Here is a 15,359-nt window from a genome sequence, read left to right as displayed (position 1 = left end):
AGTATTATTGCACTTGAGATATGACCATAATAGTTTGCTAAAGTCCGTGCTTCATGGTTTTGGTCCTGTGGCTTCAAAAAGGTACACCAAACCCATCTCACTCGTCTCTAATTCATTTTTGTGTCAACAGCCACATTCCAGTCCCTAATATGTGCAGTCAGCTGTTAAAGGTCCCTCTAATGCCATAATAGTCAACCAGCTGCAATTTATTTTAAAGGTGCAATGGCCTTCAAAGGGAGGGATCATCTGTAGCATGGGCAGTGGTGTAAAAATTACCCAATTGTCATATTTGAGTAAAAGTAAAGATACCTTAAGTACTTTACACCACTGAGCATGGGTTACTAAATCAAGGCAATAAACTAGTAGAAACCAGACAGTTGGACTACAAATAGAAAAATATAAGTCTTGACTATATCACAAGTGAGGTGGAAACGTATGGAATGTATGTTTTAACAAGGGAGTGATGTTGATTTACAATGTTAGAATGAAGAAAACCCCCATCAAATATAACTGACTATGATTTGATGGCAACAGACTATCAGGAGCTTGTTAGTTGTTAGCCTTGTAGATCAAATACAAATGTTTGAAAACAGACAGCCCACATCAAAAGGGTGAAACTGTTCTGAAGCCCATAACGTTGAGCATAAACTGGACAGAATAAGCCCAATTAAAGTGTTTATTTGTTTGTGATGCACTAATATGCAAAATCCTAATACTTGGTCTACAAGCCAACATTAACATTGCATACATTTAAATACATATAGTTAGGTCTACTCAACCTAGCCAGTATTCGACTTAAGTTTATTTATTCTCTCTAGTCGGAACGGTGTTAGGCTATACCAAAATGTGGACAGCCAGAGCCTGGCGCGGTATATGGCTGAGAAAACGTGCCTCAATCCAGGGATGGAATATGTCGCTGTACTACTAATTATCCCGAAATGATGAATGCTAAATCGAGATGATTGGAATACTGCTACCGGAAGTGTTGAATCCAATGGGTTGATTTAGCATTAGCTAGCCTAACATGTTGACGAAAACAGCAGTTTAATTAAAAACGAGCAGTATTTCAATCTTCTCCATGTATAACATTTCTTGCAGTGTCCTGATCATGGCAGTCTGCTGTTCAGAGTTTACTGGGAAGCTGTAATAACGGTGCTTTCAATCCAACTGGGAAATCGGGGGAAACAACGATGTCAAATCATGACGTCAGTGATGTTCAGGTCGGAAAGTCGGAGCTTTAGAAATATGCCCTAGTTCCCGACTTGGAATTCATAGTTGGATGACTGTTCGAAGCGATTTTTCCCAAGTTCCCAGTTGCCCTGAACGCACTGAAGTCGGAGATTTCCGAGGTCCAGTTGTTTTGAACGCCGCATTATAGGCTACTCAGCCCAGCTTCATGCGTAGTAGCAATACTAGGCTACACTTGCCACACCATGTTCAGTCAATAGAAAAGCTGTTCAGGTTCTTTGCTTCGCTCAACAAGAGTCTTGTCATTGGAAAGCATTTTCCCATGGCAAATGAAAACTTGACACAGCTACAATGTTGCATTAGCCTATCACTTGCTGGCACCGGCGGAGTCGGACCGCGAGTTGTGACTTCATTGAAACAGCTTTTACAGTTGAAGTAAACTACTTAAATTTTTATGACACATTTTTAAGACTATACATTAGGCTGATGTAATGATAGTCGACTCACTCCATCTCTGCTTCATATGTTTTAGTCCATGTGTTTTTCGAATCCTCCTCTTCACCTCATCTCCACTCATAACTCTCACAGGCTTAACACTCAATGCGATCTTATTTCCCTGGATTGTTTCCTCAGACTATTTGTTTTATCGACCCCATTCCGTTTGTAGCGAAAGGAGACTACACAACTCATGCTGTCCACGGGTTGGCTTCGCTGGAAGTCGAGCTGCACTGTAAGTGTACGCATGCGCGCGCCTATGTTTGAGCGATTGTCACCCTTTTCCCTTCACGTGGATGTGCTTCATCGGACACAATTACGCGCTACCAATGTTTATAACTAATCCTTTGATAGTAACTGTAGAATTACAGGTAATCGCATCTCGTGAGTCAAGAAGACAATAGTAAAAATATAGCTGCGAGCAGCAATGAACGGGGTTCACAGGATGACAGAAAGGACACAATATCAGTTGGATAACAAAGCAAGCACTCTATCATGTAGGAACTATCTTACATTATGTGCAATCAGTGATGGCATTATGAGAAGATTAAAGTATTTTTAGCATTAGCATGTGTGCTAAAGTGCATCTATAGGTACAGTGTGGCCATATTTGAATGCTGCAACAATATTTTCTCAAAACCATTAAAGACGATGTAATGAGTCTAAATACATTTACATTTTTACATTTTTAGTCATTTAGCAGACGCTCTTATCCAGAGCGACTTACAGTTAGTGAGTGCATACATTTTTTATACTGGCCCCCAGTGAATCTGACATATGGTTCATGAAGAGAAGATGATTGCAGATGAAGAATGAGTTGTTAATAGTTTCCTTGTTTTTTGACACATCAATACCAAATTCAGTGTGGTTTAACTTAAGGACATCCATGATAGCGATGACAAGTTTCAATTTACAGTGGTTTAAATGAACATATAAAATCAGATTTAGGATTTGTCAGTAACTCAGCCAACACTTGACCAATCACTTAGCTTTTCTCAAACTAAGTTAAGACATGTACCATGTGCCTACATTCCATTTGCTGTAATTTGGTCCTATGGTTCATGAGAAGAAGATTTTAAGTATTTTTTTTGCATATTAGTATATGTGCTAATATGAATCTACTGATATAGATAGTGTGGCCATCTTTGAATGCAGTAACATTATTTTCTCAAACTCTTTAGGGACTATTGTGATGAGTTCAAAGACAACATTTGGAGTGATTTTTTTTGGGATTATTTTAAGCATTAGCATTACATAATCAAAAAGTGAATTGTTAATAGTTTCCTCATTTTATAAGACATCAATGCCAAACCTAACATGGTTCATCATGGTAATGTCTTTGATGACGCTAAACAGTTTCAAGTTGAAAGGCCATTATGAAATGGATTTACAAAGGACTTAAATGGACATGTAAAATCTGATTTCCTGATTTATAAATAACTCTGCCATCTCTTTACCAGTCCATTTGGAGTTATTTGGACATATGGTTTATGAGAAGACGTTTTTCAAAAGTTTTCAAAAATGTCCAATATAGAGTAAAATCTTTCCTGACAGTCCTTATTAATTCCCATTAAGGCAAATTTGGCCACCATGAGGAAAGATACTTACATACAAAGTTTGAAGTCTCTAGGTCAAACGGGGCGGGGATATGAGGGTTTAAGTGAGACTGCCTATAACAGCACTGTCATCAAGGCAAAGGGTGGCTATTTGAAGAATCTCAAATATGAAATATATTTTGATTTGTTTTTGTTTTGCTTACTACATTATTCCATATGTGTTATTTCATAGTTTTGATGTCTTCACTATTATTATACAATGTAGAAAATAGTAAAAATAAAGAAAAACCCTTGAATGAGTAGGTGTGTCCAAACCTTTGACTGGTACTGTATGTGGTTAGCTGTTATGTAAAAAAGCTATCCAGCCGTTGTAAGATATGGCATACGTCAGCAAAGTCTGAGCAGGGGAACACAACCCATATGTTATAGCATTCTGGTGCTCGACTGCACAGTCGATGACGTGGCACTCAACCATTGGTTGATGCATGCAACGTCTGAGCAGGGGAACGTGACCATCATCATGTTAGCTGTTTGTCTTTCACATGCTTTTTTATGAGGGGATTCGATTAATCTGGCCCGGGTGGGCGTAGTTTGCACCGGGTGAAAAGTGATGAAAACTAGTTTGAAAATTAGAACATAGATTTTATGGAAAAGAGATGACAAATTACTGTTCGATTTGAGCAGGGCGCGCCTCCCTCACCGGTTTCTCCCCAGTCACATGATGGGCCATAGCCCGGTGCAACCCGGGCCAGTTTAATGGAATTCTGTCTATGCTTTTACAGGTGTGCTTCTCCTACTGAGGTAAAACAACGACTAATCATCAAGCACATGTCCTGAGATGCAAATTATTAATCATTCAAGTAATTACACTGTTGTTGTTTTTTAAGAAAAGCAGACAAAACATATTTAATCCCTATTAATCAGTCTTTAAAAGTTTTCTTCCTTGAATAGCCTAATATTACTGGTTCACAGCCATAAATAAAGTGACCCTTTTTGTTTTCAGTGCAGTTATGTAGGCCTACGAGTGCACGTAAAAACGGTGAATTATTGCTGTGAATTGCAAGTGAGAGGAAATTGAAGAACACGCCAACGTGTGGTCTCCAAACATATTCCTAGATGTTACCAACTTGTATTTTGAACAGACGGTAGTAGCCTACATTATCAAATGCCACTAATAGTTCTATAATGATGGTTCTCACCATGAATTGCCCTCTCTCCATCTCCTCTTTTTAACCCAAGATCCTACATGCACAAGCTATCCTATACACTTATTCTATACACACATTTGGCGCAGATCAGTGATGTGACATTATTCAACACATACAGTGAAGCATCATCCTGGACTTCCTGAAGGGCCACCCCCAGGTGGTGAGGGTAGGCAACAACACATCCGCCACGTTGACCCTCAACACAGGGGCCCCTCAGGGGTGCGTGCTTAGTCCCCTCCTGTACTCCCTGTTCACCCACAACTGCGTGGCCGCACACGACTCCAACACCATCATTAAGATTGCTCACGGTGGTGGTTAGCCTGATCACGGACGATGATGAGACAGCCTATAGGGAGGACTTCAGTGACCTGGCAGTGTGGTGCCAGGACAACCACCTCTCCCTCAACGTCAGCAAGACAAAGGACTACAGGAAATGGAAGGCAGAGCGCGCCCCCATCCACATTGACAGGGCTGTAGTGGAGCGGGACGAGAGCTTCAAGTTCCTCAGTGTCCACATCTCTAAGGAATTATCGTGGTCCACACACACCAACACAGTCATGAAGAAGGCACGACAACGCCTCTTCCCCCTCAGGAGGCTGAAAAGATTTGGCATGGGCTTTCAGATCCTCAAAACGTTCTACAGCTGCACCGTTGAGAGCAACTTGACTGGCTGCATCACCGCTTGGTACGGCAACTGCTTAGCATCCAACCGCAAGGCGCTACAGAGGGTAATGCGTACGGCCCAGTACATCACTGAGGCCATACTCCCTGCCATCCAGGACCACTATACCAGGCGGTGTCAGATGAAGGCCCTAAAAATTGTCAAAGACTCCAGCCACACAAGTAATAGACTGTTCCCTCTACTACCGCAAGGCAAGCGGTACCAATACACCAAGTCTGGAACAAACAGGACCCTGACCAGCTTCTACCCACAAGCCATAAGACTGCTAAACAGTTTGCCTGCTATTGGTAAACTATTTAACTATCTGCATTGACCCTTTTTGCACCAACTATTTTGACTCATCACATACGCTGCAAGTCAGTTAAGAACAAATTCTTATTTACAATGATGGCCTACCCTGGCCAAACCCGGACGACGCTGGGCCAATTGTGCGCCTCCCTATGGGTCTCCCAATCACGGCCGGATTGTGATACAGCCTGGAATCGAACCAGGGTCTGTAGTGACGCCTCTAGAACTGAGATGCAGTGCCTTGGACCGCTGCGCTACTCGGGAGCCCATCTATCCTGTTGCCTATCACTTTATCCTTACCTATAAGGTACATATCTACATCAATTACCTCGTACCCCTGCAGATCGACTCGGTACTGGTACCCACGTTTATATAGCCAAGTTATTGTTACTCATTGTGTATTTATTCCTCGTGTTATTATATTTTTCTATTATTTCTCTTTTTTTCTCTCTGCATTGTTGGAAGGGCCAGTAAGTAAGCATTTCACTGTTAGTCTACACCTGTAGTTTACGAAGCATGTGATAATTAACATTTGATTTGATTTGATCATAGCATCCATGAGGTTGAGAATAGTTAGGTGAATAGTAAGGTATGTTTACTCTTTAACCGGTCAGCCATCGGCTGACGGGTGGGTCCTCCTGAGGCGCCCGTCACAGGAGCATCAACCTCCTCCCTCTCTTCTAGAACCCTCTCTAGAAGAAGAACAACAACAACAACAATTCTTCCTTTACATGCATGGTCGGTATAACACTGTTCATGTTCAGAAGGAGAAGGAAAGAGAGAGAGAGCGATAGTAGATGTTTAGGTGATGGCCACTCACCCTTTCTTGAGGCCTCACGCACCGAGGAGTAGGACTGCAGCCCCCTCCGTCTAAATCCAGTCCCTCCACCATCTGTTAGTGGTTTACCTTGGATTGACATTAAGCATCAAGATGTTTTACTTCAACCTCTGTGATGTACATGAATGTGAAGGAATGTTTAATCACAGTTTAGAACAATTGACAGTAATGATGAATGTTCATACAAGTAATGTATGTATCAACTTGGCTAAAATAAAAATAAAATATGACACTCTGACACACCGTCAAGACAGATATATTTATTTTTTTCATTAATTTGTTAAAAATGATATCCCCTCAACAGTCTTTGTCAAGGCAAGTGCCATCTGCCTGTTTTGACCACATGTGCCAGCGAATGGAAGGATGACACGGATGCTCACGTTTGAGATTAAAAGAGGAAAAGCTCCAGCTTCTTCTCTGAGGCTTTTCTCCCTCCATCCTAGCTCTCTTTGTCTGGAAGAGAGGGGGAGAAATAGTTTAGATTTGTTTTTATTTTTTAAATACAATTAATTGAAAGGAATGACTCAAATGTCAACTTCCAACCTTCATCTGCTTTTCAAGATTGTTTGCATTGATTGTTTTTTGTTTGTTAATTTTAGTCTGGGAAATATCATAGCAGCATCACATCTGGACCTCAAGCATCTGATTCCCTGTCTCATGATGAAGGTCATCCCTGTGTCACTACTATCCATTATCCATGCTCTCCCATCCGTCTGCCTGTCAGTTTCCATACTGTACCAGAAACACAGACTGTCTGTGCATACCACATCGGTCTGGATGGGAATGCATTTAACTAGACTATTTATAGCTGACCAAAATGACAGGACATGGGATGCCCCATGGGAAATCTCCCTGATGATACAACCCCACAGCGTTGGGAGGGGATGCTAACGTTATGGCCTGGTTGTAGTCTCTCCAGACAGACGGGTTGCCTCCCCCAATGTTCCAATGTTCCGGCTTACACGTCTGTTGAAGTACCGGCGTCAGTTGGGACAGAGGACGAGTTGGAAATGGGATGTGCATCACCAGTGATGTCACTGCATTATCCGCTTGTTGCCCTAGCTAAACATGAGCACCGCATTTTAAACCCTGCTCACCCAACCTCATGATTTGTTGGGAGAGTTGTCTGTCTGAAGATGACCTTCCCTGAAAATGTTTTCTACTCCTTTTGAAATGAGAACCCGACATCCTCCCAACCTTACGTTGGTCCAAGGTGTGGGATTTCCGAAACTAGCATGGTTGTGGAAACATTGTAGGAAGGTTGTGTGCTGTAGCTTAAGAATGACAGTTTGGGTTACACTGCCACTTTTTTCACAGAACAGGGTGTAGCATACCCTGTGATGGTAATGGTATATTTAGTGGCCCAGTAGGCCTATATAACATCATAAACAAGTGGACAGAGTCTTAAGTGTCTTTTCCTAATATTTGTCAAAGCGTGATAATATGAAGATTCTTAATTGTAGGCTAAATCGGAGGCTAATAGAGTGTGAATGCCAACACACAAACCCTTGACTACAATGTACAGTTGAAGTCTGAGGTTTACATACACCTTAGCCAAATACATTTAAACTCAGTTTTTCACAATTCCTGATTTTTAATCCAAGTCAAAATTCCCTGTCTTAGGTCAGTTAGGATCACCACTTTATTTTAAGAATGTGAAATGTCAGAATAATAGTAGAGAGTATGATTTATTTCAGCTTTTATTTCTTTCATCACATTCCCAGTGGGTCAGAAGTTTACATACACTCAATTAGTATTTGGTAGCATTGCCTTTAAATTGTTTAACTTGGGTAAAACGGTTTGGGTAGCCTTCCACAAGCTTCCCACAATAAGTTTGGTGGATTTTGGCCCATTCCTCCTGACAGAGCTGATGTAACCGAGTCAGGTTTGTAGGCCTCCTTGCTCGCACACGCTTTTTCAGTTCTGCCCACACATTTTCTATAGGATTGAGGTCAGGGCATTGTGACGGCCACTCCAATACCTTGACTTTGTTGTCCTTAAGCCATTTTGCCACAACTTTGGAAGTATGCTTGGGGTCATTGTCCATTTGAAAGACCCATTTGCAACCAAGCTTTAACTTCCTGACTGATGTCTTGAGATGTTGCTTCAATACAGTGAGGGAAAAAAGTATTTGATCCCCTGCTGATTTTGTACGTTTGCCCACTGACAAAGAAATGATCAGTCTATAATTTTAATGGTAGGTTTATTTGAACAGTGAGAGACAGAATAACAACAACAAAATCCAGAAAAACGCATGTCAAAAATGTTATAAATTGATTTGCATTTTAATGAGGGAAATAAGTATTTGACCCCCTCTCAATCAAAAAGATTTCTGGTTCCCAGGTGTCTTTTATACAGGTAACGAGCTGAGATTAGGAGCACAATCTTAAAGGGGGTGCTCCTAATCTCAGCTTGTTACCTGTATAAAAGACACCTGTCCACAGAAGCAATCAATCAATCAGATTCCAAACTCTCCACCATGGCCAAGACCAAAGAGCTCTCCAAGGATGTAATGGACAAGATTATAGATCTACACAAGGCTGGAATGGGCTACAAGACCATCGCCAAGCAACTTGGTGAGAAGGTGACAACAGTTGGTGCGATTATTCACAAATGGAAGAAACACAAAATAACTGTCAATCTCCCTCTGCCTGGGGCTCCATGCAAGATCTCACCTCGTGGAGTTGCAATGATCATGAGAACAGTGAGGAATTAGCCCAGAACTACACGGGAGGATCTTGTCAATGATCTCAAGGCAGCTTGGACCATAGTCACCAAGAAAACAATTGGTAACACACTACGCCGTGAAGGACTGAAATCCTGCAGCGCCCACAAGGTCCCCCTGCTCAAGAAAGCACATATAGAGGCCCGTCTGAAGTTTGCCAATGAACATATGAATGATTCAGAGGAGAACTGGGTGAAAGTGTTGTGGTCAGATGAGACCAAAATCGAGCTCTTTGGCATCAACTCAACTCGCCGTGTTTGAAGGAGGAGGAATGCTGCCTATGACCCCAAGAACACCATCTCCCCTGTCAAACATGGAGGTGGAAACATTATGCTTTGGGGGTGTTTTTCTGCTAAGGGGACAGAACAACTTCACCGCATCAAATGGACGATGGACGGGGCCATGTACTGTCAAATCTTGGGTGAGAACCTCCTTCCCTCAGCCAGGGCATTGAAAATGGGTCGTGGATGGGTATTCCAGCATGACAATGACCAAAAACACACGGCCAAGGCCAAGACAACAAAGGAGTGGCTCAAGAAGAAGCACATTAAGGTCCTGGAGTGGCCTAGCCAGTCTCCAGACCTTAATCCCATAGAAAATATGTGGAGGGAGCTGAAGGTTCGAGTTGCCAAACGTCAGCCTCGAAAACGTAATGACTTGGAGAAGATCAGCAAAGAAGAGTGGGACAAAATCCCTCCTGAAATGTGTGCAAACCTGGTGGCCAACTACAAGAAACGTCTGACCTCTGTGATTGCCAACAAGGGTTTTGCCACCAAGTACTAAGTCATGTTTTGCAGAGGAGTCAAATACTTATTTCCCTCATTAAAATGCAAATCAATTTATAACATTTTTTACATGCGTTTTTCATGATTTTTTTGTTGTTATTCTGTCTCTCACTGTTCAAATAAACCTAGCATTAAAATTATAGACTGATCATTTCTTTGTCAGTGGGCGAACGTACAAAATCAGCAGGGGATCAAATACTTTTTTCCGTCACTGTATATCCACATAATTTTCCTTCCTCATGATGCCATCTATTTTGTGAAGTGCACCAGTCCCTCTTGCAGCAAAGCACCCCCACAGCATGATGCTGCCACCCCCGTGCTTCACGGTTGGGATGGTGTTATTCAGCTTGCAAGATCCCCCTTTTTCCTCCAAACACAACAATGGTCATTATGGCCAAACAGTTCTATTTTTGTTTCATCAGACCAGAGGACATTTCTCCAAAAAGTACGATCTTTCTCCCCATGTGCAGTTGCAAACCATGGTTTGGCTTTTTTATGGCGGTTTTGGAGCAGTGGCTTCTTCCTTGCTGAGCGGCCTTTCAGGTTATGTCGATTTACGACTCGTTTTACTGTGGATATAGATACTTTTGTAAATGTTTCCTCCAGCATCTTCACAAGGTCCTTTGTTGTTGTTCTGGAATTGATTTGCACTTTTCGCACCAAAGTACGTTAATCTCTAGGAGACAGAACGCGTCTCCTTCCTGAGCGGTATGACGGCTGCGTGGTCCCATGGTGTTTATACTTGCGTACTATTGCTTGTACAGATGAACGTGGTACCTTCAGGAGTTTGGAAATTGCTCCCAAGGATGAACCAGACTTGTGGAGGTCTACAATTATTTTTCTGAGGTCTTGGCGGATTTCTTTTGATTTTCCCATGATGTCAAGCAAAGAGGCACTGAGTTTGAAGGTAGGCCTTGAAATACATCCACAGGTACTCCTCCAATTGATTCATATGATGTCAATTAGCCTATCAGAAGCTTCTAAAGCCATGACATCATTTTCTGGAATTTTCCAAGCTATTTAAAGGCACCGTCAACTTAATGTATGTAAACTTCTGACCCACTGGAATTGTGATACAGTGAATTATAAGTGAAAAAATCTCTGTAAACAATTGTTTGAAAAATTACTTGTGTCATGCACAAAGTAGATGTCCTAACCGACTTGCCAAAACTATAGTTTGTTAACAAGAAATTTGTGGAGTGGTTGAAAAATGAGTTTTAATGACTCCAACCTAAGTGAATGTAAACTTCCGACTTCAACTGTACATCCAGGTCCAAATGTTATTATTTTTGTATTTTACCCCCTTTTTGGATCTTGTCTCATCGCTGCAACTCCCCAACGGGCTCGGGAGGCAAAGGTCGAGTCATGTGTCCTCCGAAACATGACCCGCCAAACCGCACTTCTTAACAGCCACCCATGTGTCGGAGGAAACACCGTTCAACTGACGACCAAGGAGTTGCTAGAGTGCGATGAGCCAAGTAAAGCCCCCCCTGGCGAAACCCTCCCCTAACCCGGACAACGCTGGGCCCATTGTGCGCCGCCCTATGGGACACCAGATCACGGTCGGTTGTGATACAGCCCGGGATCAAACCCAGGTCTGTAGTGATGCCTCTAGCACTGCGATGCAGTGCCTTAGACCGCTGCACCACTCGGGGGGCCCCATCCAGGTCTATTTTTACTGACACCTAAGTCAAAACAATATCTATACTGAACAAAAATATAAACACAACATGCAACAATTTCAACGATTTTACTGAGTTACAGTTTATATAAGGAAATCAGTCCATTTAAATAAATAAATTAGGCCCTAATCTATGGATTTCACATGACTGGGAGGGCATAGGCCCACCTACTGGGGAGCCAGGTCCGGCCATTCAGAATGAGTTTTTCCCCACAAACTGGCTTTATTACAGACAGAAATACTCCTCAGTTTCATCAGCTGTCCAGGGGGCTAGTCTCAGACGATCCCGCAGGTGAAGAAGTCGGATGTGGAATTCCTGGGCTGGCGTGGTTACACGTGGTCTGCGGTTGTGAGGCCGGTTGGACTTACTGCCAAATTCTCTAAAATGATGTTGGAGGTGGCATATGGTAGAGAAATGAACATTCAAATCTCTGGCAACAGCTCTGGTGGACATTCATGCAGTCAGCATGCCAATTGCACACTCCCTCAAAACTTGAGACTTCTGTGGCATTGTGTTGTGTGACAAAACTGCACATTTTAGAGTGGCCTTTTAATGGCCCCTGCACAAGGTGCACCTGTGTAATGATCGTGCTGTTTAATCAGCTTCTTGATATGTCAAATCTATCAGGTGGATGGATTATCTTGGCAAAAGAGAAATGCTCACTAACAGGGATGTAAACACATTTGTGCACACAATTTGAGAGAAGTAAGCTTTTTGTGCACATGGAACATTTCTGGGATCTTTTATTTCAGCTTATAAAACATGGGATCAACACTTTACATGTTGCGTTTATATTTTTGTTCAGTATAAAGTCTGCATCTGCGGTCTTCTGAGTATAGAGGGAATTGCTCCTAACCGTCCATTCTAGATTCTGGCCATGCCGACCTCTTGGGATCTGCTGTCCAGTGAAATGTGACTGTGTGTACGACAAGGGCCACCCCTCTTCGCAAGAGCAAACACTGAGGCGGTATTTTAAGCCTCTGGGAACTCGGGGGCTGGACATTGTGTGTCTGAACTCTCAGTGACAGGCCTGGCCTGTACACATTCACCCACCCTCGGGCTCTCTGTCCACTGTTCACTTTGAATCTAACCAGTAGCCTGCTGTAGGTACTGTACCTATTCCCAGACTCAACATTTGGCTCGATTCCAATGCAGATTGTGTGAAATTAACTTTGGTCAGATTCTGTGTCCTGTTCTCATACACACTACCCTCCTTCTAAAAGCAGAGTTAACCAGAGTTCACCAACTGACAAGCCCCTACTAGTCCCAGCGTCGACGTCACTCACTATCCCAATAACAGGTTATTAAGTATCATGAACACCTGCTTTTTCACCCACTGAAGTGTATTAGCGCAATTCAAATATCTGCCTTGGTGTTAACTCTCTTTATAATCTTCTCTCTCTCTTTTACCTAATCTCCTGAGTAATGGTAGTTGCTGGTAATCTGATTGAAGATTAGGTTAGAAAACAAATCCGACACATTTTGCGCTTGCCGTATGCTGCAGCTCGTGGTTGTGTAATATTAGGACACTAGGAAAGAAGACAGATCTAACACAATATTGTTATGTCATGTATTATTTTATTATTACTTACCTTTTTATTTCATTATTTGATCATATTTGTTTATAAAAAGCTTAAATGCAACAAGCTAACTCAGTTGAGCCAACAATGAACTAAGTCTATATATTGGGCTTTTACAGTGGCTGCAATGTAGTACAGTACTGCTCTTTGCTGTATATAGTGAGTTGTTCCCCGCGGCGAAGACATGGATGTCGATTAAGGCAGCCCTCCGCATCTCTCTGATTCAGAGGGGTTGTGTTAAATGCGGAAGACACATTTCAATTGAATGCATTCAGTTGTACAACTGACTAGATATCCCCCTTTCCCTTTCTCTTTACCGTCAGCATTGCAGAGTGTAACCGAAACCTATGGAGGGCACTGAAACACAAGCACTGTCTTGAGTCACAACCACCTGTGGCACAAATATTGTCCTTTTGAATAAAGCATGTGGATAATGTTGTATTGCCTAAAATTTACTCAAATAAGACTGTATTTATAGCAAGTCTAATGTCTTTGTTTCTTTATAACAAAAGGAAGTCACCAACCGAAGTGGTTGTGCTGTTACAACTAGTCACAGGAAGTAAAAGTGAAATTGTGTAATTTTGATAGCACCAGCACCCTGTCAAGTAGATCACACATTTCTCCTCTCTTCCCGTCATGATGTTTATTGACGGGAAATTGTGAGATGTCAAAGTATTTTAAATGTACCTCTTGCACAACTATTGAGATGATGCTAAAGAAATACGCTATGGCAAAAATTATCAAGGGTTCGATTAAAACAGAATACACAATACACTCTCACTCGATCTAACCCCCTGCAAACTGAGCAATAGTTTACACACTTAGTGATTCTTTTCAGGTTTTTGTTTTCTTTCTCTATCAGGTATTTATCTTACATTTACAGTGTATTTACCAATATCCATTTTGCTTTACTTTGCATAGTGCAACATTATTTCTGTGCCTCTAATCATAGGCCTAGGTCAGAATCCCACAGGTCACGCTGCGTAATGCAACCTTGAACTCAACACACGTAGAACACAGTTGAAATGGGTCAGACCGACTAACATACCGGTACTCACCAAGGTGCAATCTCTTGCCCAGTCAGAATCAACCTGTAGGTATATCTACTGATCTTGTCCTCAAATTTTTGTTGATAGAACAATCCACTGGTTGGTTCGTTTTGTAGGTCAACTATGCAGTTCACCTCTACCCAGGCAGACACCACTGCTAGAGTAAATGGCAGCGGACCATTCTGTCAAGTTGAAGCCCTCACACCTCTCTCTCACTCTCTCTCAATTCTGTCCTTCCTTACCTCTTTACTTTCAACCTGTATTTTTTATTTCCTTTATTTATTTTGTTCGTACTCTCCCCGTCGGTTTAGCAGTTCTAAAGGCTGCTGGTGCCCTGCGGTATGAGGAAGTGTGCATGTTGACAGTGTGTACAATACACGCCTCGGTTAGTAGAAGCAGACTTTACACTTTAACCCAGGCCCAAGGGAATTTCCTCTTTCAATATGAGTTGTGACTACTGCACATGCATCTGTATACATCATACATAGACAGGTGTGTATCATGTATCACCAATCTCTCAAGTTCACTCCTTATCCTCCCTTCGCAGGTTATCGTCGACAACCAAGTAATGCTGCTGAAAGTTGCTATCCCTTTCTCTAACCAAATCATTTCTGACACACTTTTGCCTATCCATTTGAAACACAGCACTCTACTTTATGGGAAGTTATGTCTGCCAGCTAAATAGGGTTGTGAAATGGACTACAACATGAATGCGCAACGTCCTTCATGAACATTTATGTCAGTGGTAAGCTACAGGAAGTAGCTGTAGATGAACTAAACTGCATACTGGTTCTCCTCTATGTGAGAGTGCGTTACGATTTGTTATCTCAGTCATCTACATGTTGTTGTTGTGTCCCTCCTACTGTATATGACAAGATCAATGTCCACCAACTCCCAAGAAGCACTTTCCTGGCACCAATCTAGCACAAAGGGGTGGTGGGGAGGAGGAGAGGGGCTCTACAATATTGGTCTGTGACCAGCTGCAAACTGGCCCTAAGTACTCCAAGTAAAGTATGCTTCACTATGCATAAACAATGCATAAACAATGCATCCTTTCCGCCCTAGTGTCTTCATATTACATAACACGTGCCAACATCGACTAAGCATCTCAGCTAAGCACATCTCTTAACATTCAGCTGTTGTATGTTGGAATGACACATGACAATTCTGATAGAGCATCAAACGTGTGTGTGTGTGTGTGCAATAACTTTACTGTATATTAATAATAAAATAAAAATAAAAATCATAATTGATTGCATTTATATAGCGCTATTCAAGATGCT

At 42.0% G+C, this 15,359-nt stretch overlaps 1 protein-coding gene across 5 annotated transcripts in view; it reads right to left on the bottom strand.

Moving 5' to 3' along the window:
* Positions 1–14,447, bottom strand: part of LOC121538261 (DENN domain-containing protein 2D) — a 40,157-nt gene extending 25,710 nt beyond the window's left edge. For 2 of the 5 annotated variants that reach the window (XM_041846118.2, XM_041846119.2), the window contains exon 1: positions 1,696–1,932. In XM_041846118.2, the coding sequence (XP_041702052.1) occupies positions 1,696–1,765 (70 nt within the window). In that variant the 5' untranslated portion in view covers positions 1,766–1,932. Of the gene's footprint in view, positions 1–1,695; positions 1,933–6,016; positions 6,110–6,237; positions 6,325–6,635; positions 6,709–14,085 lie in introns of those variants that run through there. The other 3 variants (XM_041846117.2, XM_041846115.2, XM_041846116.2) reach the window with 3 other exon arrangements.
* Positions 14,448–15,359: the final 912 nt, after the last annotated feature.

The sequence above is a fragment of the Coregonus clupeaformis genome, chromosome 24, assembly GCF_020615455.1.
Source record: "Coregonus clupeaformis isolate EN_2021a chromosome 24, ASM2061545v1, whole genome shotgun sequence".
NCBI lineage: Eukaryota > Metazoa > Chordata > Actinopteri > Salmoniformes > Salmonidae > Coregonus > Coregonus clupeaformis.
This window is presented reverse-complemented; position numbering and strand designations above follow the sequence as displayed.